The 26,734-nt window shown below is 41.2% G+C and overlaps 1 protein-coding gene and 1 long non-coding RNA gene across 6 annotated transcripts in view; one reads left to right on the top strand and one right to left on the bottom strand.

Moving 5' to 3' along the window:
- Window positions 1-26,734, bottom strand: part of NOL4 (nucleolar protein 4) — a 115,150-nt gene that overhangs the window by 45,967 nt on the left and 42,449 nt on the right. For all 4 annotated transcript variants that reach the window (XM_083451639.1, XM_083451638.1, XM_083451641.1 and 1 more), the window contains 3 exons: window positions 21,253-21,364; window positions 19,759-19,871; window positions 15,802-15,934 (listed from right to left, as the gene is read on the bottom strand). In XM_083451639.1, coding sequence (XP_083307765.1) covers window positions 15,802-15,934; window positions 19,759-19,871; window positions 21,253-21,364 — 358 coding nt within the window. The remainder of the gene's footprint in view (window positions 1-15,801; window positions 15,935-19,758; window positions 19,872-21,252; window positions 21,365-26,734) is intronic.
- On the top strand, window positions 51-6,846 carry LOC310682655. 2 transcript variants are annotated; one of them, XR_014514070.1, is made up of 5 exons: window positions 51-600; window positions 883-940; window positions 1,468-1,847; window positions 4,300-4,488; window positions 6,788-6,846. It is a non-coding gene; the product is annotated as an uncharacterized lncRNA (long non-coding RNA). The 2 variants fall into 2 exon arrangements; XR_014514071.1 differs by having other exon boundaries at window positions 52-600; window positions 4,269-4,488.

Raw genomic sequence — 26,734 nt, 5'->3', positions numbered from 1 at the left:
AGACCTCTGCTTGTTCCCTCAAGGCTCAGTACAGTCTCGAGTCTCTTAATATCTCCTTATTGTTTACTCTGTCCGTTTCCACACAACAGGGTCTCCTTTCTTCTCCCTGCCTCAGCCAACACAGATACTGAACTCCCTCTTGGCCTGCTGGTTATAAATAGGTTATAGTTTGGCAGAAACACCACCTGCTTTCCCTTTTGTATGTTAAACAGCACAGCAGTTTGAAGGGGGGGGGGGGAGAAACAGGAAAAGAGTGCCATGTAGTTTTTTGCAGCATCAGAATGTTTGTGCTGATGCTATCAGTTGAAAACCTTGTTGGAACTTAAGGCAGACAAAGAGAAAAACACTGGGAATCCATTTATAATACAAGTACAAGGCCTATTGTGGTTTTCCCTGATCTGGTATCCATGATTTATGGAAACAACTTTTCTGAGCTTTATTGTAGTCAAAAGTGGGAAAGCTGCTCCCTGTCTTATTGGCAATATAAGGTGAACATTGTGAGCTTGGTTGTTGTTATGGCAACAAGAGTTGTTGTTATGTAACAATGAAACTGCTGAGCATGTGCAAACTGAAGCATCAGTTATCTTCACTGACCATGAGGTCAGTTAATTTTGAAATAATGACCGCTCCCTGCATAAAAGGGGGTGCCCTTTGCATGGATGCGCGCAGCCCCTGGATCTGGAGTGGCTCCATCAGCATAGGCTTGGCTTCGCCTTCCCTCAGGTGGGATACCTGGAGGTCTCCGCCTACCCCAGTCAATTGTCCAATCCCACCTGGGGGAAGCGTTGCCAAGGAGATCAGGCCAGGTGGTGGAGGGATTACCTGCCCACACAATAGAGGGAGGATCTTACCTGGGAATCCTCACTTGGCTCTGACCATGAGGTCAGCTACTTTTGAAATAATGCTGTGCAACAAGGTATGTAGAAAGCTTTTGGAACAGGTAAGAATTCTTCTGCTCCAGATAGCAAATCCCATCAAGATTGCCGAGCCCCCTTGCCAGCACAGGAAAAGACACAGGGCCATTTATTAGTTTATTTGATGTATTTTACCCCACTGTTCTGAAATACCATATTCAAGGTCGCTAACAAAATATTGATTTATATTTCATGGGTTCAAGACAAACGCTAACAATATAAACAGAATATTCCTTCTCCCTCTCCCCCTCCCGCCACCTGTCTCCACTAAGTATTTAATTTGGATGTCCTGAAAATACAAAGGAAAACAAAGTAAAAATAATGAAGTCCATCCACTCCCTTGCATTTCTTGTTACTGTTACTTCATTTACCCCAAAACAAAGCTGACCTACAGCTCTCCACCTTCCTCTCTCAAAAAGGAGATGAAATAAAAATCCTTTTAAAAAACCAATTCAATTCATAGCATGTCCTTTTCCTATCAGGTTGCCTGTGTAATCAAGCTGTACTTTATATATTTGATCACTCACTTCTCTGTTTCTGATTTGTCTTTCAGATGGAAGGCAGAGATCAGGTCCTTCAGGACTCACAGCAAGGTGGTATCTGGTCTCTTTAGCAGCCTCACCTTTTTTGTGGATGGATGGAGTGAGTCAGGGCCCCGTTCCAGGCCAGGTGGAAATTGTCTGCAATTTCTGTGGCCTCTCTGCTTGGAGGACAGACCTGGGTAGACTTTGCAAACTGTCCTGGTCCCCTTAAACTAGCCTGCTGCTTCAGATGCAGCAAGGTTGCTACCCTGTTACTACTGTTGAAGTGGTTCAACTCATGATTTAGCCAGCTCTGCAACTGGAGTGGGGGTGGGGGAATGGGGTGGACATCTTATCATTTACCTCAGGCAGCAAAATGTATTGGACCAACACCCATGTATTGGACCAATGGGTGAGTAAGTCCCACTGAAAATTACAGTGGTTACTAAGCAATACTATACCTGTTTTTTAAGGATACATGCTTAGCATTGAGATGTGAGTGTAACTTTACTTTCTATTGTCCACTAAAATAAATTCATAGTGGAATGTATTATTTAGTGTTTTAGAAAGATAATGTAAAATTAAAAACTGGGCAGAAAACAACTGCAAAGAAAATAGTAGCATTTTTCATTTGCATATCTCCCCCTTTAAATGAGGCTGCAGTTATCTCCCAAAGAATTCATTGATAAATATTTGCCAGGAAGTGATGCTAGTTTTCTGTGGCCAATATGTTTGTATATCTGACTGATGAACAGAAGATTGTATTACTGCTGTGTTTACTGGCCATGTGTTGTGGATCAGTTAAGGACTTCAGAAATGCTGTCAGTGAAAGTGCATTCTCCATTAGCAAATTAGTTTATTTGCAGCAACTTGTGACAGAGCAGTTGGAAAACTGGGGTCCCACTGTTACTGGTATCCCATGCCACAGGGCTGTCTCTAATGCAAAAGCTGCATTTATAAGCAGCTTTGAAAGGCCAGAGACAATTCAAACAAAAATAACTCTTCCTTGATGGTGTGGGGTGAAAAATTTATGACAGAGAGCTGAAAAGAGAGAGACTTAAAGTCCTGAGAAAGATGCCAGAGCCTGCATTTGGTTTGCCTATTTGTCTAATGCTTGACATTTCAGGCTTGACTGTAGATAGCTGGGGGAAATAGATGGTTTTATTCAACTTGAGAGAAGATGAAATCACTTGAATGAATCAAACCACTTGAGTGAATCTCCTAACTAACATTATCCATTGGATTGGATTATTTATCCCGATACGATACTGTATAATTAATATAAATCCAAAAGTTGCTTTTGTTTTAACAAATGATTAAACACCCAGAAAGAATATTGGCAAGATGGAGGCAACTATTAATCCTAGCTCAGCAAATCCTCAGAATGTAGCTACCTGGAACAGGAGGAAACATTTGCTGAGAACTTCAATTTTGTATCCTATCTGAAATTTTGCAGTAAATTGCCTAGCCAGCATGAGACTACTTCAGAGACTTTCCCACTGAGTGAACAGGAAAATGGGAAGAAAGATGGTGAAAAATTTAAGTGAGGAAAAAGTGCGGGCCTTGGAATAACACAGCAGGTTTCTGAACACCTGGCTGTGTTAAAAAAAAAAAAATCTGTGTGGTGTTAGAGGGCATAATAAGCAGAATTTAGCAAATGCGCCTGCCAATCACCTGTCCTTGAGTGTAAGTATATTAAAATAAGGATTTGAGGCAATAGTAATATTGGAATAATGAAAGAATTGGCAGTTTTTTAAAACTGTAAGAAAATCATTCCTGACCGTTGGCCATGTTGGCTAGGACTGATGGGAGCTGGAAAACAACATGATGTGGAAAAACACAGGCTGCCCACTTCTGCTCACAACTGAACAACAACACAGTTAAAGTTGTAGCATGCCCTCAGCTCCTTCAAACTTTTACTTCAGTATAATACCTATAGAAGGAAAATGTGTACAGACTCTTTAAGAGCCAATCCTAAGAGTCCCTGGGTTGCTACAGGCCATGTGAGTGAACAGCAAGAAACAGTTTTATTTTTGTAGCATTATCCCCTCACGGGGCAAAAAAATCATGGGCCAAGATGGACTACTAGCCAGGGTCAGTTCTGCATTAAGCTGGAACCTTCAGCCAGATAGTCTGCTATGGGTTTTTATCAGTAAGTTGAAAGCAATAAATAGTTGAAATTATAGAAGAAGTCAGGTGTGGTGCTGTTTTCACAAATATAATAGAAAAAGACATAGCTAGATATAATCTGCTGGATATAGCTCACTTTCACTATGTTTTATAAAGTAACATCAGTGGAAGTGTTCCATCTGGCCTTTGCTTCAGATATAGAAAATTGTCATATGAAAGCTGAATGGCACCTCAAGCGGAACTAAAAGTGAGAAAATCAGTGCAATTTTGATTTATAGAAAATATGCTATCAATTATCCAAAATTTTACATCAAACTTGTCCAAAATTTTACATGAAAATTGCTATTTAATGGTATAGTAAAAGTATATAATAGTCTAATAGCTGGTGTTCTCAAGAATCTACATGAAAATACATTTAGGTAATATATCACTCTCTGAAATTGGCTCGAGTGAAAATATTCCCTCTCTTCATTAACGTCCTGGAGGACAGTAATCAGACCGTCTTAACCTTGCCATCCTTTAACATAATAGGAACAATATAATGTGGGGCACTCAATCAAGTTGGAATACTCCACAGTTCTACAAACATGTTATTAGGCTATCATAGTAGTGGGGAAATGTTTTAAATAAAATATGTTAATAGGCTATGTCCAATACTCAGTATTACAGCAAAGTGTGATAACTGTTGTCACTTCTTTTATAGCCCTTACGTTTCTTTGTCTTGGTTTCTTGAGGAACTTAGTGCAAACAAAACCAAAAAAGATTTCTGCATTATTCCTTGAGCCCTGCTAACCTGCTAAAATCCAGGACCATTGGCTTTTTTCTTGAGTTCACAGGCGGCCACTGTATTTATGCTCCATTTGTTGACCCTGGGGCAAGTGGAAGACATTTGGGACTAAGGACACAATGGTGCCCCTTTACAGGTACAGAATGTGTGTGGGCTGACAGTTGTTGCTGTTTAGATTCCTTACTGACCCTTCACCGTAACATATCAGGCTGGGCTACAAAAATGAAAAATCCAATAATAAAATCATTTAAAACCAGGTATAATCAGAAGAACAGAGTGGGTCCTAAATATATATTACAATTTGTGCTGGTAATAGGACAGGCATGCAACATACACAGTCCTCAAAAAGAATGCGTTCCAGAGTCCGTTCAACTCCTGGAACCATTTGAAAACCAAGGCGCGGCTTCGGATTAGCTGCAGGAGCGTCCTGCAGCCAATCGGAAGCCACAGAAGCCGCACCAGATGTTTGGTTTCAAAAAATCATTCGAAAACCGGAACACTCACTTCCAAGGCGTTCAGCAACTAAGGTACGACTGTAGGAGGAAATGGACATAGGAGGAACAGTCAGAGCACTGCCACAGCTGCCCCTTAGCACCTGCCACCTGTAGTGGTCACCTCGTTTTGTCTAATGAGAGAGCTGGCCCCCCTTCCCTCTCCCTCTCCCTGTGTTTCACAGTTATATAGGAGCGAGGGCTGCCTCAAAACCTACAAATCAAGGAAATGTAGATAATTACACTGGGCATGAATTTTTTGCTGCATGTATGTGCACATAAGGGGACGCAGGTGGCGCTGTGGTGTAAACCACTGAGCCTTGGGCTTGCCAATCGGAAGGTCAGCAGTTCAAATCCCTGCGACGGGGTGAGCTCCCATTGTTCGGTCCCAGCTCCTGCCCACCTAGCAGTTTGAAAGCACGTCAAAGTGCAAGTAGATAAATAGGTACTGCTCTCGCAGGAAGGTAAACAGCGTTTCCGTGCGCTGCTCTGGTTTCGCCAAATGACCCAGAAAAACTGTCTGTGGACAAACGTTGGCTCCCTTGGCCAGTAAAGTGAGAGGAACGCGCAACCCCAGAGTTGTTCGTGACTGGACTTAACTGCCAGGAGTCCTTTACCTTTACCTTTTATGTGCACATAAAGCACAAGCACAAAGTGTCTCTAGTGTATCTAGCCTATGAAGTGTGCCAAGTGTAGAAGCCTGTCAGATCTCTTTACAGGTTCATTCTAACACTTGCATAAAAGTAGAGATGCTGTTATAATCATTTCAGGGGCATGTAAAAACTGTCTCAAAGAAGAAATGAACTTTGCAAGCCCTGAAAATCCAAGCTGGAGAATTATCTCTCATACACCTATTTGCAAACAGGGTTATAGCCACATGATCAGGAATTTTGAAAACACAGAATGGTGTGTATGTTAGGAAAGAGTCCTATGCATGTGTACTTGTACACATGTAGGTTGTAGGCAGACATTAAACTGTATGTGTGAATGTCTGAAGCAGAAACAGCCCTGTGCTATCTCTTCCACCCCCGTCTACACACACATTCATCATAATGTCTGCACAGGGCTTGTGTTTGAGGAGGCAAATTTTGAACCAAATCAAATAGCATTATAATGGCACCTAGTGATGGAATATAAGCATTGCCACAAACATCAGTGTGAGAAAGGGAAAGCACCCGTGTGTTCCAATTCACAGAGAAGCAAAAGTTGAAAGAAAAGTCTACACCTTAAATTAGTCAACTTATCAAAAAAACACAAATCCTTGTTAACACCTCTGATTATGAGTAATGCTAAGGGTGGGGGAACAAAAATATGTATAAAATACTTTAGACAGAGTTCACTTTGCAGAAATAAATTCACATTGCCTATGTTTTGATATCAGCAGACCTCTAGTGGCTATTAATATAAATGTTGATTTCTATCTTTTTACTATTTTATGTAGGAAAGGCTGCTAAGTTTACAAAGAAACGGAACAACTCATTCAGAAATATCATATCGAAACATCATTTCAATAATTACTCATGTTGATGTATCTTCTGAAATAGCTCTACACTAGCATTAGTTGTCATAAAGTCATTTCCTAAGAGCCGAATTTCTAGAACATCACCAAAGCTACAGATGTAAAAAATGAGAATTCAGAACTGACCCAAAATTTCTCAAAAGAGATTTTTCTGGAATGAAAATCTGAGAATATTTTTGCCCCTTTTCTGAAATGGAGGACAATTTTTGGGGGGGCTATTATTTGAATAGTCTCTGCCTCTAATACACAATGCCTCTTAATAATGCAAGGCATTGTGAGGGGTGTAAAGTGGTGGCCAGGCTGCTAAAGGAAAGAAGCTGTGCCATTGTTGTTGTGCTGCCCTTCCCCATTAAAATATTGAAGAATTCCTGCTCCCACATGGGCTAATGGAGAATATTTGGTGAAACGTTCCCCCAATTTTTCAGCTTTGGCAGCAATAATAGCCTTCTGGAGTGGAGAATTAAATCAATCTGTCTGGGATGAGGGGTGAAAGGCTTCAGGCTTTGATTCTCCAAGCAACTGCCCAAGCTGACATTGGCAAGAACTGGTAGGTGCGCACAGCACATACATAGTGCTGTAAGTGTGGATCAGGGGCCATGTTTCCCAGTTGTTTTGCAAGTGATTGTCCTGTTCCATAATTTTATATAAACATTAATATATCTGACCAAAGTAAAGTATACCTATTTCCCTGTGATATCATTGAACACAACTATCCCTCGGAGCTTTCAAAAAGCACATGCCTCACATCTGTTCTGAATGGTGTGTATTTGTTGTTGTTTTTCTGGGTTTCTACAGTAGAAAATGGCAGGTGAGTAACAGTCCTTCATACAGAGATGAAAACAAGAAGCAGATAGCTCCATGGAAACAACCTACAGAAGCCTCTTCCTACTCAAGACAAGTGCAGTCAACTTATTTTCTCACTTTCAATTTAGACAGATTTGAAATGTAATGATTGTGGATTGCATAGATCAGTGGTCAACATGCAGCCTGTCAGTTTGGGTCATACCCTTCAAGTTTGCACAGTGGAAATACAACACAAGAGAGTTCAATTTTTTTTTAAATGACCTGTCGTTTCTAATAATGCTTTTATAGCATTGTCTCCAGTGTGGTAGATAAAGCTGCATCAGCATTCCCGTTATAGAATCCATAGTCAAGACAGAAAATTCTGTGGAATGTAGCACTGAACTATTTACTAGATCCATTTTGATGTCATCATTTAATTGTTTTTAAAAATGTACAGGTCATGATTATAGATGGGTTATCTATTTCTAAAAAGCTATCTAAACTGCTTGCTATTTTGTAGATTCTACTGCCAGTCACTTTCAGTAGGTGACTTTGAGTCAGTTCTGAAGAGGGTGGCTAGTGTCCCTGAATGTTGTGTGTAGTTCTCCATGAAGGAGATTCTTGCACCCGTGTCAATCACATCCTCAATTTCAGTGTTCTGTTGCTCTTTTCTGTGGAGGCAAACATGATTTCATCCTAGGTATGACTCTGAGTGGACATTACATATAGAGAATGAGACCTCTGATGTTGTTCTCATTTGCAAACCAGAGGAACTATCATGAGCACACATACCACAACGAAACACACATCACAACCTATTCTATTGGCTAAAATAGAGCACTTCTTTCAAGCTTAATTTCAGCAGGGGAAGGGAGAAAGGGATGGGACACTCCAGGCTCTGGTGGAGGAAGAGGAATGCGGGGGGAGCGCACAGTCCCCGGCAGCATGATCCTGGTGGGGTGCCATCGTGGCTGCCCCCTCCACCCCTGCTGGGCACCATGCCCCTGCGGGCAGCACCACGCCCCCAGGATGTGTGCCAGCTCTGCCCCCACCTACTCTCCACCTCTCAGTGCCGGAGCATGAAGTTCCGCCACTGACTCCAGGCACCAGGAAAGGTCCCTGCAGGAACATGTGCGCCCATGAGTGAACTCCTCTGTAGAACATGGGGAAGTTTGTACAAGCTGTTTTGTGCAAGATAAAAGACACCACAGCTGACTTGTGTATAATTTGTATACTTTGAAAATTTTGCAGCAGCAAGATGTACATTTAGATGTTTCATGGATAGTCAGTGAGATCACAGCTTATCACCTCCTGACATTCCTCTACCATTGCGCAGAATATCCTCTCATTTGAATGTTCACCTCAAAAGTAGCACATTCAAGAGTCCAGCAAGTTCTTCACAAAATACTCATTTTAGCAAACATTTGTGCTATTTCAGTACCATTTTCATTGTTTTGTTTTTAAAGCTGCTGAAGCTTGATGGTGCCACATTTCCCTTTTTGTTTTCCCTATAGTGTCCTTGTTTGAATTAAACAGCTTAGGGCTCCTGCTAGCACAAGAGGGTTCCTCCCCCTGCATGCCCCTATGCCTCCCTCAAACCCACTCTGGTGGGCCAGATGAACTCTCAGAACTGCACAGGGGTAGGAGAGTGGGGTCATTCAGTGTGGCAAGTAGAAATGCTGATGCAGATGGAATGGTCAGAAGAGTGCAAGGTTGAATTCCTCCCTTTGAACTGGAGAAGTGTATTGCTAAAACTGTTCACAGCTCCTTAAACTTCAACTATAAGACAAACAGGTGAGAGCTGCACTCAGACTGTGACTTGAGAATGGATTTTTATGACTTTACATTCCAGCGATATGGCTACAGTTGCTTAGAACAATCTGTATTTCTTATGGAAATGTCCTCTGCAGCCAAGGATATTCCCCAGCAACATGAGAGAAGTTTGATGCACAGCTAGGACAACTTTTTTGGCTTGGTGGTGGTGGGTCACTGTGACTGCCTGCTGTCAGGGAACTGCCATCAGTGCCGGGGGGAGAGAGCAAAATCCAGAGGGATTCCGGAGAGCGTCCCGGGATTGGGAGAGGCAGCCCATCTTCTGGGGAAGAGAATCAGTGTAGCACCAGTGGAGAAGGGGGGCAGATGGGGGAAGCGACGAGGCGGTCCCATGACTCCTTGTGGGGACCAGCGGGGAGAGTAGAGGTCCTCCGCTACCTACGCCCTCTTTGCACAGAAGACTTTCGCGCAGAAAGAGTAGGAGGAGACTAGGCATCAAAGAGCTTCTTTGCTGGAAGAAGTTTAAGAAACGCCCACTGACGGATTCTGCCAGCGATTGAGACAGCCACGGGTGAGTGGCTGTCCAGACAGAAAAGGTTCGCTCAGGCAATCCAGCCAGGTGTTTGCACCGGCTTACGCACGAGCAACCCCTAGAACCATTACACCTGCTATTTTTTCTTCAAAGGTAAGTGTCAGATGCTGGTGTGGTTGCTTGAGAGTAAACAGGCAAGACTCCGACCTGTCTTTTCTAGGCTTTATTCTTGGTGCAAACTATTTACAGTGAAGAGCGTTGTAAGTTCATGTCTGGCTCAGTCACTAGCAGAATCTGGGAGTGGTCGGTTTTTGTACCTCCCCCAGCATAAAAGTCGTGTCACCCCCAGCCTTTTCCACCCCTCCCTGTGCAAAAGCCTACTGCGCAGAATGAGTGCTGGCAAGGGCGTACTTCCTGCCTCTCCGGTTTGCTCAGGCTCGGTGTTGAGGCTCTCCCTATAATCCCCTGGTCCCTGCACCTCTTCTCCACTGGAGGTGGGGCTTTCCTCCTTGCCAGAAGAGGAACTGCTTCACAAGATTTTCGGAGGCTCCCTATAACACAACTGCCCTTCCATCTCTCGCCTCTGAGCTGATGGCAGTTCCCTGACATCTGGGGGTCTCTAAATATTAGGTAATTACATTGACTTAGATTTCTCCCCTCCCCAGTCTTCAGCCCTCTGTGTCTGCATGTGTTTAACAGGTTGCAGTCACAAATGGGTTAGACTAGTGAAGTTCCAAGCTCCTGGAGCCCTTGGTTCACCAACTGTTGGTTCTGGATCTGCAGTGAATGAAATTGATGAGAGTATGAACACAATTCCTTCTTTTAGCTGCATTTTGCTAGCTTTAGTAATATATGCTATTGCATTAGGTCTGGACTTAGGGATAAAGTCACTCATTTAAGCCTGGCTAATGTAAAAAGAGGAAAGTGAAGTGTCAAAAATATTTCTGTGTTGTTTACAGAAGGGAAGATAATTTTCATTCTGGGGTATTATTGGTTAAAATATTCACTTATGTAATTATGCAGTAATAACGAAGAAGTTGATTGTAACCAACGGTTGGTAGATTGTTGCTAACAAGTCAAACATGACAAACAATTTTGAAGCAATTATTGTCTTTATAAGCCACATTCAATTGTTCAGGGCAGGAGTAATAGAAAGTGACAGTTGTGCAGCTGGGATAGCGGTGTGGAAAATGTGATTGTTCCCTCATCACGTTGGACCAGTCACAACTCAGCATTGCATTTGCTAAATACATAATTCATGTCTAATAACATTTTCATTTACTGAAAGCAAATTACAGAGGAAAGAAAAACATAAACAGGCACACCTCCCTCCTCCCCACCAAAAAAAACCCCAAACCAATTGGAAAAGGGATCAACAAGCATGTGCATTTAGAAGTGTATAATTATTAGCTTTTTCTGTGTATGTTTTATTTATTTTTTATGACTTTTCAAACTGCTTGGAGCAGCAGCCAATCTAGGTATTGATATGTCAAGAAGATCATCTAAAAAATTACCCTACATTTATTTGTTTTATTATACTTTTACACCACCATTTCTTCAAGAAGCTCAGGAGGGAAGGGCAGTGCTCCCCATGCCAACTGCAGCATCACAAAATCTCTGTGGGGCAGGCTAGACTGAAAGTGGATTCTCAATGGTCTGTCCGTAAGCTTCATGATCAGCTAGACCTTTGATCTCAGGTCTCTTCAGTTTTTGTCCAAAACTCATTAGCTACTAGGATCTTGACACATGGTCTTCTGCTTTTCTATCCAGCTGATTTTTCCCCACATATCCTGATTGTATGGAGAGTGAATGGGCAGGTTCCCTGAGCCCCAAGGCTATGCACACTTGGCTGTATAACCTCTGAGCAGAATCTAAGGGACTAGCAACTTGGGAGCTGTAACAGTAAGGGACCGGAAGCAGCACCAAAGCCTGCCCAAGAACAGAAATTTCCAGATCTGGGCAAGATAATGTGTAGACAAATGAAAATGTTAGAAATTAACATGATAACTGAATATCTGAGCGGTGTCGCATAATGCCATCTATCACAATACCCATTTTGGTAATTCACTTCCCACAACAGGCTAGGTGCAGGCTGAATTAAATCCCTATTCAGAGTATAGGACCCTCGTACCTACGGGACCGTCTCTCCTGGTATGTCCCACGGAGGACCTTAGGGTCTTCAAACAAAAACATCTTGGAGGTCTGGGCCACATGGAGGTTAGGCTGGCCTCAACCAGAGCCAGGACTTTTTCGGCTGTGGCCTCAATCTGGTGGAACGCTCTGTCACAGGAGACTAGGGCCCTGCGGGACTTGACATCTTTCCGCAGGGCCTGCAAGACAGAGCTGTCCACCAGACCTTTGGCCAAGGCACAGACTGAGCCTCTCCTTTGGTAATCCTCATAGAACTCTAGCCCAATGGTTGCCATTAATTTGATTCTGAATTGATTTTAGAATGAATTGATTTTAGAATGCTGTGTTACTTTTACTGTTCTAAGCCGCTCTGAACCCAGCTTCGGCTGGGGAGGCTGGGGTATAAATAAAATATTATTATTATTATTATTATTATTATTATTATTATTATTATTAATTTGACTCTGCTGTCTGTTTTTCTTAGGATATGTTCCAGGATATACTAGAACAAGCTGGTGCTGCCTGTTTGGTTGGCTCTACCAGTCTGCTTATGTGGTATCCCTGATGAGGGATCCACTTCTGATTTTGTTTTGGGGAAGTCAGTACTTTGTTAAAGAGGTAAAAACATCCAAGCAATTCTTCTTATACTTTATGTTTAGAGATTGCAAGGGACATTTTTCTTGTGAGTAGGAATTTCAACTTGCTGTTTCAAGTGGCAGTCAAAGTACTTGTTTGTAACTTATTTATTGGCCTTGAAAGTACCATCCTTGCAAACTTGGAAGAGCTGGGGAATGCAACCCTTGGCTCTTTCAGAAGAAAGGGCAGGATTTAAATTCACTAAATGATAATTGGAAATAATGGCATAAAAGTAAAAAGGGAAGAAATGTAAGAAGGAACATGTGTGAGCACAGTGTAAGAATATGGGAACCTCAAAAGAAAGGAAGCATCCGCAGCTTTTCTGTTGAGGTTGGAGTGAAATTTCTATATACTAAAGGCCAGAGGATAGCAAACTGCATCTCAGGAGTCCTACTTATCTCTAAGGACAAGCATCTATTTCTGCTATGGCAACTGACCTGATTCAAAGAGCAATTCACTCTTCCTTACAGACAATCCTTAGTGTTTTGTCACCAGCTAGAAATGTTGCAGGTTATCCGATGACTTCAATATCTAATGCTTTATCAGTAATACTTTATCTGTCTTCAGCTGAACCATCATTCCACTGTCACTGAAATTCCCTTATATTAACCACAAAGAAATAGTTAAAGTGTCTGCAACATGTGCTACAATTGTGTTGGTAGGCGATAGTTATTTAATGTTTTCTTTTACAGTTGATATTAATTTGTGAAACTCACACTGCACCTCAGAAAGCTCAATGGACCCTACTCATTTCTTTGAAGAAACTGAATATAATTTAAGTCAGTGAAGTAATGATATATGCCAGCTTCACTTAAATTATTCACAGGTGACAAAGGCATTAATTTTCTTCGACACAGTGATATTATTTACTCCCAGTATGGAGAAACTTTTGTGATGTTGCCATGAAAAAAATAACACTTCAATTAATTTTCAGTTCAGCCCTAAGGCTTATTCTGAAGCATGCAGATGTAAATGTTCAATTTCTTTTTCTTTATTGACAAAAGAATTCAGTGCTTGTGAAAGGTGGCAGACTGACAATCATGGAGGCAGAGAATGTATTTTTATTCTCAGAGCTGGTGCTGCACAATAGAAGCAGGGAGATTCTCTACATTATTCTGCCAGCTCACTTTAGCCAAGGCACTTCATAAACTAGATTGTCTGGTCCGCAAATTTTAATGCAACAGAAGCAGCAGAAAGCCTAAGTAACTATCTTAAATTCTGACACACACCAAAGTTTGTTGTCAACATAAGACATGTTACTTAGGTAGATTTCTCCCCCCACCTTCAATTTTTAGTGCTTGCACTACTTACGCAGTCACAAATACAACTGCAGCAGATAATAGGCAATCTGAAATGTACCTGATTTGTATAGAACACATGTGTAGATCTCAGGTTTTGAGGAGGTTTTCTTCAGTTCAATGGAGAAGAGTTTTTATCTTATGCATAAGAACCCCCAAAGCTGTGTATGAATGGTGCTTTGTGCTGATCAAACTGTTATATCACAATTCATATGGCACTCATTCATTTATTACAGTTGGATTACTTCCTAAAACTAGGTATCTAGGAACTGCATATACCCAGCCTTAAACATGCTTTCATACATGTAATAGCATTTTCATGCACAGAGATATGTTTAGATTTGGGGAATTAGTGATTTTTTATAATGAGCAACACATGTTACCATTCTGCTCTAATCATAGGTGCATCACGGGTCTCATGCTACTGGTGACTTCGGTACTATTAGGATTTCTCCTGAAAGGTCTAGAATCCAGTATGATCACTTTTCCATTTTATGGCTTTCTTTGAAATTCAGATAACAATAGGAACCTCTGACTGAATTTTCTACTTCTAGTTATTCTCAGGACTACTGCCCTTCATCCATCCCCTGAATTTAAGAATCATCCCAACCTCTTTTGTGGGTTCCAAGGAGTTAATAAGCTGTGCCTGCCATAACAAGTACTCAGAAGTAAGCCATAGACCAGGTGAATCAGCAACAAAAAATCTCTGCATCACTAGGAAGAGATACACAATTGTTATTCTTGCAAGCACAGCTAGATCCCACTTCTTAATCTTAACCCTCTTAGAAAGTGTTATATTTTCAGAAATGAGCCCTTGGATAGGGACTTGTCCTCTCAAAGCACAGTTTGTTTGTTTGTTTGTTTGTTAAAAAACCCTTATATGGCAAGTCTTGTAACTTTCCATTTAAAAACAATATAGTAAAGAACTTTGTTATCAGACAAGGAATTTTACTGAACCTACTTTTAGCTTTTACTTTCAGGTAGCCCTAGTGGCTCTGACACACTAATATTGTGAGCTGGAATCCCCCAAGGTACAACAGAGAAAAGAGAAACAGAGCCCCAGCTGCTAGGCTGGAATGCAGCTTGTGAGTAAGTGACAGAGAATTCTATCAGAATGAATTAGTTTAGGGCAGCAGGATAGGAAGCCACAAGGAGAATAGTCAAAGATTTAAGTAGATTCTTGAAGTGGGCATATTGTGTGCCTGCCCCCTAGAGGGGCAGAAGTATAGAAGGGTGCACTGACAGAGCTATGACACTGGGGGGGGGGTGACAGTTTTAAGTGAACACTAGGAATTGGAAGGAAGTTTTCTAGTGGAGTGCATCTGTACACTGGTCTTAACAAATTGTGTTACACTATTCTCTCTACAACAGCAAAGAATTTAAACCTTCATACTTAGAGAAGTAGTCGGGGTTTATTACAAGGTTTCACTGCAGCCTTGCATTTAATAGCCATCCCCATGCATTGCATTAAATGCATTGAGTTGGGGAGTGGGATGGCACATGCTGTTATCCTTCCCTACCTTCATATATTCAGCTGAATTTCTGCATGGACGCTACATTCATAAAACAGTTTGCATGTAGGGCTTTCTTTGCATTACAGAGAAACTGAAACACAAATGACCTCACTTGTTTCCCTCCATACACATTCAGTGTGGCATGTGAATGGGGCTTCCCATTCATTCACATAGTTCTCAGGTCTTGGCCTATCTCTGATATGGGATGTTGCTAGGATGCAGGACTCATGGGTATATGCAACAGGCTGTGGGGAATCTGTGGCCTTCATCACCCCTGACCATTGACCATGCTGGTTGAGGCTGACAGGTGTCGTAGTTCAACAACATCTGGAAAACCACAGATTCCTTGGTGTACATTCAGTGCCTCTACGTATGGCTAGTTTTGCCTCCATGCATTGCAATGTCTCCATGTGCAATACTTCATATTTTCCCATAAAAATGAATGGTAGTTTACTTTTGTGAAAGAAACTAGAGGCATGCACATTTGGAAATGCCATTGTCTCTTCATAATATATGTTATATATAAGGCTGAATATTTTTGCATCTTTGGGAAGTGTCACAAAAGTGAGCCAAGTAAATATTTAGACACAAAACAGTACTTAAAGTTGTCTACAGACACAATAAATGTGCACAGATCAGAAGCATCATAATGAATGAATAGTAGCAGAAATGGCTTTGTTTACTACCCTATACCCCACATCATTGACAATGAACAAAAGAAAAAAGGAACTGATCAACAAAACACAGCTTCATTTGCCAGAAAGTTAGCTTACCATCTTGCTGGCCCTGGAGATTCTGCGGACTTTGAATTCTTTCTTCGAGATTTGAACTGAGGTCAGAGTTCACAGCAGACATCCTGGTGGAGTCACTCAGATCAAATTCATCACTTTCTATAGAGCTTTCATCCTGAAAATATAAAATTCTGTATCACAAGCATATTAACAAATGTCAAGATAATTTTCAGGCACAGTGTTCATATAGATTAGGGCTTACCAAACAATTACTTGGTGTTGTTCAGCCTAGAACTGACAACCTAGAATGCTTTGATTCTTTGTTATTTAACTACAAGATCTATACAAGAGTAATTAACTGACTGTTGTGCCCAGTTACATGTGCTTAAATCCAATTGATGAGTGTAAATAGACTCAGGATTACAGCTACTGCAGAGAAGGGCATGGGAATTTGAGTGAAGAGAAGCAGAATTTCTATAAGTAACTGAGATGCTATGACTGATAATCACTGATTTAAAAAAGGCAAAATAGAACAGTTCCAGATAGCTGAGGTACTCTCACCACAGCTCCCCCCCCCCCATTTCATAATATGAAACAAGACAGTCTAAAGGTTTAGTGTCTCTGTATTGAACAACTCTCTTTGCACTGTGTAATGATATGTTGCACTCTTTCAGTATATGAGCTTCCAAGAGGAATTCTGCTTCCCCATGTGAAATAAGTTCCTTCCAGCAGCACAGGGAAATGTTCTGGGCCCAAGAAAACTGGTGTCCAAAAACATGTTCAACAAGATTCCTGGAGGCCAAAGTTTCTTTAAGCGAATGACTCCTTACTAGGGACCCAGAAACCCCAGGAAGGTGTTACTCCAGGGATCATGGAGCCAACAATACTATTGCCACAATCAAGGTCACAAAAGTAGACCTTTGTTGCATCTACCAGGTAAATCGTGGTGGGTGGGGAAGAAAGGAAGGGAGTGGATTGGGACTCATCTGGAACTTGTGGAGGCCTGCAGTCCTTGCTATATTCCTCTGGGGTGTGAAGGCCTTGTCAATCCCCAAAAACGCTATTGGGAGCATGCCAAACCCAGAGCCCCCCAATTCAAAGGAACAATTTTGAGTCCAATTTGAACCAAGACAAATTTATTCATTTTAAGTATGCCCTTTCTGAATCAAGCCCAACTCATTCATCAGTAGCAGTATTTTACACCATTACAGATGTTTGCAACCTGGCAAAGGGGACAAAATTCCTGAAAATTAGCCTAATTTACACTGAGCTGTAAATAGGCTCTATATGCACAAAGGCCTCCTGGGCCAGTGTGCACATTTGGGAGGGGGGAATGGCTGCTATTGGGGCATGGCATGACACAAAATGGCTACTTTGGGGGCTGGTGTAATGGCTGCCACATCTAAAGAACAGAAAGAAGAGAAAGGATCACAAAATGGTGTGGCCATGCTCCACCCACAAATCACTCCATCAATGGAAAAAGACACCTACATCGGCCACTACTATACTCACTCACAGAGGGAAGTGGCTTGTAGCTGTTTTCAGGTAAGTCCATATCAGGAGACCCACTAATATTGGAAGCAACCTACTAGAGCACAGTTTACCAGAGGCTCCTTCAAACCTGAAGCTAGCCGTATTAAGAATGGCAGCATATTTTTAAATAAAGAGTTGACTTTTTTCTCTTCACATAGATTGCTCCTGCTAGACAATGAGTAAGGTCAGAAGCTCTTGCATAAAACACCTACTGGCTACTGATGTCCAGTCAACTGTATTCTACTCAGAGTCACATTTCTCTGATACTCCCCTCTTCCACCAGCAGTATTCAGTTGTTAGATGTGCTCCATGATGATAGGATGCAGGAGCAAAGCCAGTAGAATTGATAAATAGGACCTGCAGCTAACAGTGGCACTATGGAGTCTTGTTATCATTATTCGGTTCCTGTTTACTGTTCTAGTTAGTCAGCACTCCTCCACAGTGATCTGCCCTAGGGGTCGCCAACAGGGTGCTCTCTCTGATGAATCACTATGCTTGCTTTGGCTGATGAGACCTGGAGTCGAGCAACTGGAGGGCATCACATTGTCTGCTACTGCTGGGAAGGGAAGGAAATAGAGCAGGGGTTGCCAGTATGGTTGGCCTGTGCTGCTCACCTGACCTCCCTCTGGCTGAGTTCCAGGATGGATTCCAGGATGGAGAATTCCAGCATTTGAGGATGGAGAGGATGGGGGGCAAGGCAGTGCAAAGTCAGTGTGGATCAATCCACCTAGGTTTCTGACCATCACTATTTTGTGGTTATTCTTGAGATCTCCCTATTCAGGTTTTTACTTCAGATATTTTTGTTTACTTCTGCACTTCTCCCACACCCTGGGAAGCTGCTGATACCTGCCTGTTGTCTGTAAAAGGTGCCATTTTAACTACATAAACAATGGCACTCAAAGCCTGAAAATATTAAATAAAAGAAATGGTGGTGGTATTAGAAGATGCCAGTCTACCTTGCCTTTCTTTCACATGTAGCAAAATCCTAGACACATCTACACTGAAGCTGGTCTTATTAAGTTCAATGGGACTTATTCTTAGGTAAGCGGGTACAGGATTTCAGCTTAAGCCTTTCATCAAGTAGCTTGCAAACATGAAACTGAATGGAAAATATTACATAATTCAATAAGATCTTAATAACCGCAAATATCTTACATGGCCTTTGAGAACCTGTCTAAGCTGCAAGTTACCCTATCCATCTAATTATTCTACTAAATTTTCAGATGGTTTAATGTAAAACAGAGAAAAGGCAAAAATACTAAATCAGTTTTCCTTTAATTCTCCCAGATAATCAGATCAACTCTTCATTATATTTCTTTTGCTTATCCCACTCAGAAAACCCCTACTCAGAAAAGCTTTAAGCATATTCTGAAATCCCACTTGCATAAGCCCAGACTCAAGGCTTTTGCTGTAAATTTAAGTAGCGACTCACTTTCGAAGCTGCGCTAAAGTGTTTTATTTGGTAGGGATCATTTAAACACATGCACACTAACATACACACTAACAAACCATGTGAACTAAATGAACTAGGTTCAAGACCTAAGCATGCTAGTTCTTAAGACATCTACAGAAGTTTCTGATGGACTTGGTTGATAATAAGTCCCAAATGTGCATGCTCTCTCATACCCTTCCCAGGCTTCAGTACTGCCTCTGGCAATAGCTTTTAGAGTTTCACTATGCATAATATTAAGCCAAACTATGACTTAGCATGAATGAGCATGCTTGGAGAGGAGGTCACAGCTGCTTTGGATCTGTTCTAGTTCTACTGCTACACTGTGCTGAGTTAAGTCATGGTTTGGCTAGTTGGTCATCTGAACGTGGGCTTGTGGTTTAGCTCTCCCAGAAATGCCAAAGTAGGACAAATATTGGCTAGAGGTCATGGTTTGTCTGGAGGGAGCTAAGTCCCATGTTCAGAAGACATGCTGAGAATCCTAAGGATCAGATGGAGAGTCCTGAAGGGCCACAACTGCCTTTCTGACCTCCCACTTCTGCCCTAAAATGGAACTCTTGAAAATCTGCCATCTAAAATATTTGAAGAATAAACGTTAACATGAACCAACAAAACAGCTCTTCCATACTTGAGTATTGTTAAGAAAAAGCAGGTCAAGTCAAGCCCAAGGAGTGAAGTGACCAATCCAGAAGAATGTCCTTCCCAAGTACCTTTCCCTTCTCTCTCATTATTTGAACATGAGGAAACAACCATAGAAAACCCCATATGATCAGCTCTCAAGATTGAATATGTTGCATACTCGATGTAGAATCATAAACTATAAATAGCAAGGTATGATTTCAAACCTATGATTAAGTGAATGTTTTCCATTCCTCCTGTGTCATTAGAGCAAATGAAGTTGTAGCTTTAAAAATTACTCTTAATAGTAGACTAAACAAATTGCTAATGTAATAAGGTAACCGTAGATGAACGTAGTCCACCACTACTGTTATTGTGAATTAGTCTTAGATATTTACCTCATCTTGCTGGGAATTTAATAACTGTAGCTTCATGTGCTTCATGTAGGCCATTGTGATTGGCATGTTGTAATCAATCATGCTGGTAACCAAAGTTGGGGGCTTCCCATTATCTGTAAGAATAAACAAAGATTTTAAAAGGTATGATTATGGAGTTTTCTATAAACAAAATAATTACAAATAAATGGTATATAGTACTTCCTACTATGGGTGTGTTTCATCATGAAACACTGCTTTACAGCCGTCATGATGTGTGAACTGGGTCTCCTGAAAAAGTCCTAGGTGACAATGTTTTGGTGGATTTTGGCACTTACTTATTATATTTATATTCCCCCTTTCTTCCATGATGACACTCAAAGCAGCAAGCACGGGGTTTTCAGGCATTATTTCATTCAGCTACAAGTCAATCCAGATATCTTTAACATCTGCAAGGTCACCATATTATGTGCCAGAATAATAGAATGGCCTGATTTAACTAGCATTCTAACTGTGCTAGAGAGTAAGTCCAGCAAGGGGTAAGACTGGATGGAATGGATAGGGGCAATGAATGCTTCCTGTGTCGTTCAAGGACGAGAAAAGACTTCTGAGAAAATTTGTTCATTTATCAAATCTCTTTGGGTTTCCCTCAAAATTTCTCCTGAGGAGGAATCGCCACATTGCTCTAAAATGTTAACTTTAGTTGGAATTCTAATGGCAGTAGTACTATGTATAGGTTTGTGTGTGCATCATAATAATAATAATTTATTTATATAGAAGACTAAGAAGGGGGTATTGTCCTTTGTCTCAAAATATGTATTCAGTATAGGGCTCCTTGGTACCTTAAATGAGCCCTTATTTTTACTTTTATTTATTTGTTTATTAAAATAATTTCTAACTTGCCTTCCTGGACATTACACACACACACACACGCGCGCGCGCACACACACACACACACAAGTTGCTTCACAAAAAAATGCCCATGAAGTCATATAAACAATTTATGGAACAATCCCTGTTAAATGAGCAGCAGCAAAAAAAAAAATGAGTACGAAACTACATTAGTCTGATCTTCACTCTGCTGAGGGCATCAACATTCATGAGAGCACGTGAAGGCCTTTACATTAGGGGCAATACAAACTTCATTTGCTGGTATCTCAGGTTCCTGTAGTCCTTATTATCTTTGGTATTTTAAGTTGCTCCATCTTGCAACCCTGACAGAAGGTACATGCATCTTTTTAGATAAATATTTTGAGTTTATAAATCCAAAACATTGTGACTATTCATGCACGCTATGTCCTCCTTGGACACACATTTTAGCAGGAACATGGTATTACACATAATCCTTTGAAAGAATGCAGAAGACTACTATATTCTGACTTAAGAGAATGAGACAATACGACTTGTTGAACCGTTCTAGTGTACAATGTTTTATGAGTCTTCATTTAAACCAAGGAAATATAAATGGGCATTATGAATAAAATTACTTTACATCCCACTATTTGGCACTAAAGTTACCTTTGTGATCTGCTCCATCTGGGTTTAAATGCATTCTTTTCTGGCACTCTGAGCAGCTCATTAGAAATCGTGTCACCGCTTCTCTTGGTAGAAAGGCATAGGTCTCGGAAATCTGAAATGAATAACAAAATATAGGCATCATATAAGTTGATTGAACTCATCATTGTATTTCTGAATAAAGTGTAAAGGTAAAGGTACCCCTGCCCGTACGGGCCAGACTTGACAGACTCTAGGGTTGTGCGCTCATCTCACTCTATAGGCCGGGAGCCAGCGCTGTCCGCAGACACTTCCGGGTCACGTGGCCAGCGTGACAAGCTGCATCTGGCGAGCCAGCACAGCACACGGAAACGCCGTTTACCTTCCCGCTAATAAGCGGTCCCTATTTATCTACTTGCACCCGGGGGTGCTTTCGAACTGCTAGGTTGGCAGGCGCTGGGACCGAGCAACGGAACGCACCCCGCCGCAGGGATTCGAACCGCCGACCTGACGATTGGCAAGTCCTAGGCGCTGAGGTTTTACCCACAGCACCACCCGCGTCCCTGAATAAAGTGTACATATCATAATTGCTGGAAGTAAAAAGCATGCGCTACACAATTTAATCTGTCTGCTTATCAAATAAGGATATGTTTATAAACTGGCTGTTCACAGGGCCTTCAGCTTTGGTTGAATTATTTCAATTTAATAGGTGGCTTTCTGGAAGCTACCCTTAGAAAACCACTGGGGATACTTTGGACCTTCCAGACATCCTCTTCTGTGGTCTGTGGTCATGATGCTAAGGGGACAGGGTGCCATATATTTTCAATACTGTCTGCACCTGTAAAGGTTTTTCGGGTGGTCACACTGCTGCTTTTCATTTATTGCATATCCCGTAACTTTCTGCTGAAATCCTGTAACTTTTAATAGCACAAACGTTCCACTTTAATTTTCTCCCACTTTTTGTGCTATAGGCCCTCCAGACAGCAATAATGTAGTGTCCCTGGGGATATTAATAACTAATAATACAGAATAAGTCCACCACTGATGCACTATTATTGTGGCAAGAACATGTGACACAATATACCCACAATAAAACCAGTGGCGTAGCGTGGGGGTGCAGGGGGGGGCCGGCCGCACCGGGCGCAACATCTGGGGGTTAGGGGGCGCAAATCCACGGGTTAGGGGGCGCAAATCCACGGGTTAGGGGGCACAAATTACTTGCCTTGCCCCGGGTGCTGACAACCCACGCTACGCCACTGAATAAAACACCAATCTGCAAGGGCCCCTTGTTCAGATCTTGGGAAAATGACTTGCTAGTGATATTCTTCAGGCTTCAGAACAAGAACAAACACACACACACACACACAAGTTTCTAAAGTTAAAACTCCTGTGTGGGAGTCTCTAGCACACATTCATTTAAATGGATTTGGATGAACACTAAGGTGCAATGCACAGTGTGATTTCACACAGCATATTTTGAACTTTTAATAACATAATGCCGGGCAATTATGTTTTATAGCCTAATGTGGATCTTCAAAAGAATATTGGCATGTGGAGTACTCCTGTTCAGAATTACAGCCAGCCATGCCTTCTTCTAGCATAGGCCAGTCCATTCCCCCTTCCTACCATTTTGCACCCCAATAACCAGCATTATTTGTGCTCATTCCTCATGGGGCTACCTTTGGAGTTGATACTGTTAAGAGTTTTGTTTTCCTAAAGATTTTTTTTTGTACTTAAGCAAATTTTGGGGTTCTTTCTAGCCTTCAGACACCTTCGTCTTGTGAGTGGTTGGTGTTGTTCAATTATATCCATGGTTGCAGAATCAGTTCATAGTTAGTAAGTTGACTCTTTAACAAAGGGAACCCTCACCACCATGGCTTTTAAAGCAATGAGATGGACAGTTTGATAAAGAATATAGCAGGTGAAGTACAGATTTTCACAGTGTGTAATGGGGGAAGGTGTGGGGCTTGGTATGAGTGTGAACAGGATGCATAGATTTTCACCTGTGAAATACTGGAGGGTAGGGGCATTGTTAGAGGATGATCTAGTGGGCCCCAGGCCTGCATCTTTAGTGCAAGCCCCCAGAACTCCTGGCCCTTGCCCTATTTTTAAAATTTATGCTTAAAATGATTCTTTTAAAAACATTATAACTGAGCATGTCATAACATACTGCCACTGAAATCCCACACCCACCCATCTTCTTAATTTTCCCAAAGGTCTTTATTTTACTTTTAATATATTCAAAAGCAGTAGTTCTTGTCAATTGTGTTTCAGGTGGAGGGCTCAATAAACATACAGTGCACCAGAACCATAAAGTAATGTTGGTACACCATAGCTCAAAGTAGGGCTTGAATAGCGATGGGCAAAGATGTCAATTTCAGATTCTCTTGGTTTCTTATTTTTCCAATCTTGGATTCTCCACATTTCCACATTTGTTTGTCAATAATAATAATAATAATAATAATAATATCCTCATAAAGATTAATCTGCATTTCAGTGTGAATTTCTTGTAACAGACTTTTTTGCATTTTTTTCTGATATACACATTTTTGCAAAGCTTTTTGCCCAATGTAATGCATTTTTGTGTGCTGTTTTAGCTAACACATACATTTAAATGCATAACATGTAAATTTACCCTAGTATATTAATTTTTGTACACGTTAGTTGATCGGAAAACTGCATTGCAAAATTCAAGGAAATGTGAATTTCAAAGAAAGGCTATGTTTCAGTTTCCATATTGTTCCAGAAAGTATGAATTAAGTAGGCTTGGCTTTAAATATTAACTGAGTCAAATTTCTCCCTCATCTCTATCCTTTTTTTCCTTTCTGAAAACCAGCCTAAATTTTCATCTAGACATATAATTTAAACTATGCAAATATTATGCAAACTCATGCAGCGTCTTTTTAAGTACCTTACAATGCCCCTGTTGGAGGGAATGCTTTTTCTCATAAAATAAGAGTGTTACACAAACCTCTCTTTATATATTCCACTGTAAAAGTTCAAAACTGGAGACTGTCACTTTTCACCTAGCAACATTGACAATTTCATTCACCATTCTTGAAGCTGCTGTTGACATAGCAATGGGGAGATAGCAGCCGGGTAGGCACCCATCCACCATGGTTGGACCCCACTCCAGCAGAGAACCCCATTGCCCCTGCCACCCATCAAGCAAGCAATTGCCACCCTGATGCTGTGGCCGTCAGATGGAAGGAAGGCAGGTAGAAGTCATGCACCCATTCACTTTGCCAGTTCTACACTTTGCAGGAACAATTGCACTAGATGCTGCCAAGCTGCTGCCAGGAAGACTAAATTAGTGAATATTTAAAATAGAGATTGAAAATAATTAGAACCCTTATACATTCTTTAGCAGCACTTTTCAGAATTTGGCTGCACCGAAATTAATGGAGCATACCTTTGGATTCATTAACAGTCTGGATTTTGGGAGAGAATGCTTCATTTATTTTAATGGAACATTCCTGTTGGGTTCTCAATCCACACAAGTAGGATAGCAATATTGCATGGGAAACAATAGAACTAAGTCTCTGAATTGTTACTCGTCCAGTTCATTGAAATGTGATCTGACATTTTACAAATGCACATTAAATTTGCCTCCATGGTAGAACAATTACACCTGATTCTCTGAGAATGGTACGAAGAGAGGCTGTTTTGCTATCCTTCACTAACTACTCTCTCTTTAGCATAACATATTCACTTGCTGCAGAGGCAGCCAGTGGAATTTGAGTATGTCTTCAGTACTGTCTGGCTATAACCTGCTTTGTTTCAACCAGCCTAACAAACCCTGGATCATTCTGCTATGGATACATAACAAGAAGAACTGAAGTGACATTTCTCAACTCTCCACCCACACTCAACACAGCAGGTACAGTTGTACAAGATGTGCTTGTTGAGTCTTGCTAGCAGTACTAGTCACCAGATAAGAGAGTGGTGGGAAGAAAATGGGAGCAGAGGCAAGGTCATGCCTGCATCCATCTCTCTCTCTCTCTCTCTCTATCTCTCTATCTCTCTCCAAGCATACAGGGACTCCACTGCAGGAGGCTAGCATGCCATGGAAGTGGATGCCTATAAGGACATGTTGTGGCTTTCCTTAGAAAAGCATGATGCTTCCCTGAATGCATTCTGTAGTCTACAACTGTACAACTGTATTAAGAACAGCAGTGTCCTTTGTGTCCTTAACTGGCTTCCACAACTTCAAGTGGTTTATTTGGGTACGTTGTAGACTGCACTAACAGACTTTCAAACTAAGCCTTTTCTTATCCATAACCAAGGAAGCTACAATACAGTGGTACCTCAGGTTACATACGCTTCAGGTTACATACTCTTCAGGTTACATACGCTTCAGGTTACAGACTCCACTAACCCAGAAATAGTGCTTCAGGTTAAGAACTTTGCTTCAAGATGAGAACAGAAATCAGGCTCTGGCAACGTGGCAGCAGCGGGAGGCCCCATTAGCTAAAGTGGTGCTTCAGGTTAAGAACAGTTTCAGGTTAAGTATGGACCTCCGGAACAAATTAAGTACTTAACCTGAGGTACCACTGTATTTTATTTATAATACTGTTGACCTGGAGAAAATAAGAGGGTGTATATCTCTCATGGTGTTCTGAAAGAGGTATGTATGTTGTACATATAAAGGACAATCATGCTGAAAATGTTTTCATTTGATTCAGCAACCAAAAAAACTAAGAAGGAGGAAGGAAATTCCACAGCTCCACAAGGCAACTTGAACCACTATCAAGCCATTATAAAAATTGGACAAATAGCTCCTTATAGCTACTTTAAATTTGCTCTGCTGCAACTTGAACCAATTGCTTATTGTCCTACTACTCATACTGCCTTCAGTAAAGTTGTATTTGCCTATCTTCTATAGTGTGGTGTTTAAAGCATGTACACTCTTTTTATTCTATTCTTTTGTGACATGCTTCTCAGTTCTGGTGTCATTTTTACTGCTGTCTTCAAAATCCTCTGCAGTCTGACTATATCCCTTCATACAGGTATGCAGCCCTCAAGATGTTTGGTTTTTAGCATATATACAATCTTCACTCATTGCTGGATGATACAGTGGTTTATTTACAGCACTGGGGAAATGATATTATTGCAGAAATTATGCAAGACCCGTGGAAATGCATTTGGATGGCTAAGCCTTCTTATTCCTTTTGTCTAAACTTTAGAGAACTGTCATTAAAAGGTGTGAGCAGGTGGTATTTTGTAACCTACAGACTCTCATACATATTGCAAAAGGGCTCAGACCAAGGTTGAAAAGGATGTGGCTAAAGAGATATGTACTGTATGTAGGAATGTGAGAAAGTACATCTGAAAACTTATTTTGACTGAAGTTTATAAAACTGTGGGTCATCCAATCCCAGAAGATTTGATAGGGACCTTATTGCATAAATTTGAAAATGTTTTTTGCACTGCAGGCAGCATGTTTCTTAGTATATATTTATTAGCAGCAGCGAAAACAGTTTTTGCCAGTGAGTGGCAAGATAAT

Source organism: Podarcis tiliguerta (genome assembly GCF_965153285.1).
Source record: "Podarcis tiliguerta genome assembly, chromosome: 7".
Classification (NCBI taxonomy): domain Eukaryota; kingdom Metazoa; phylum Chordata; class Lepidosauria; order Squamata; family Lacertidae; genus Podarcis; species Podarcis tiliguerta.
The sequence above is the reverse complement of the archived record's forward strand: the minus strand, read 5'-3'. Positions and strand labels throughout refer to the sequence as shown.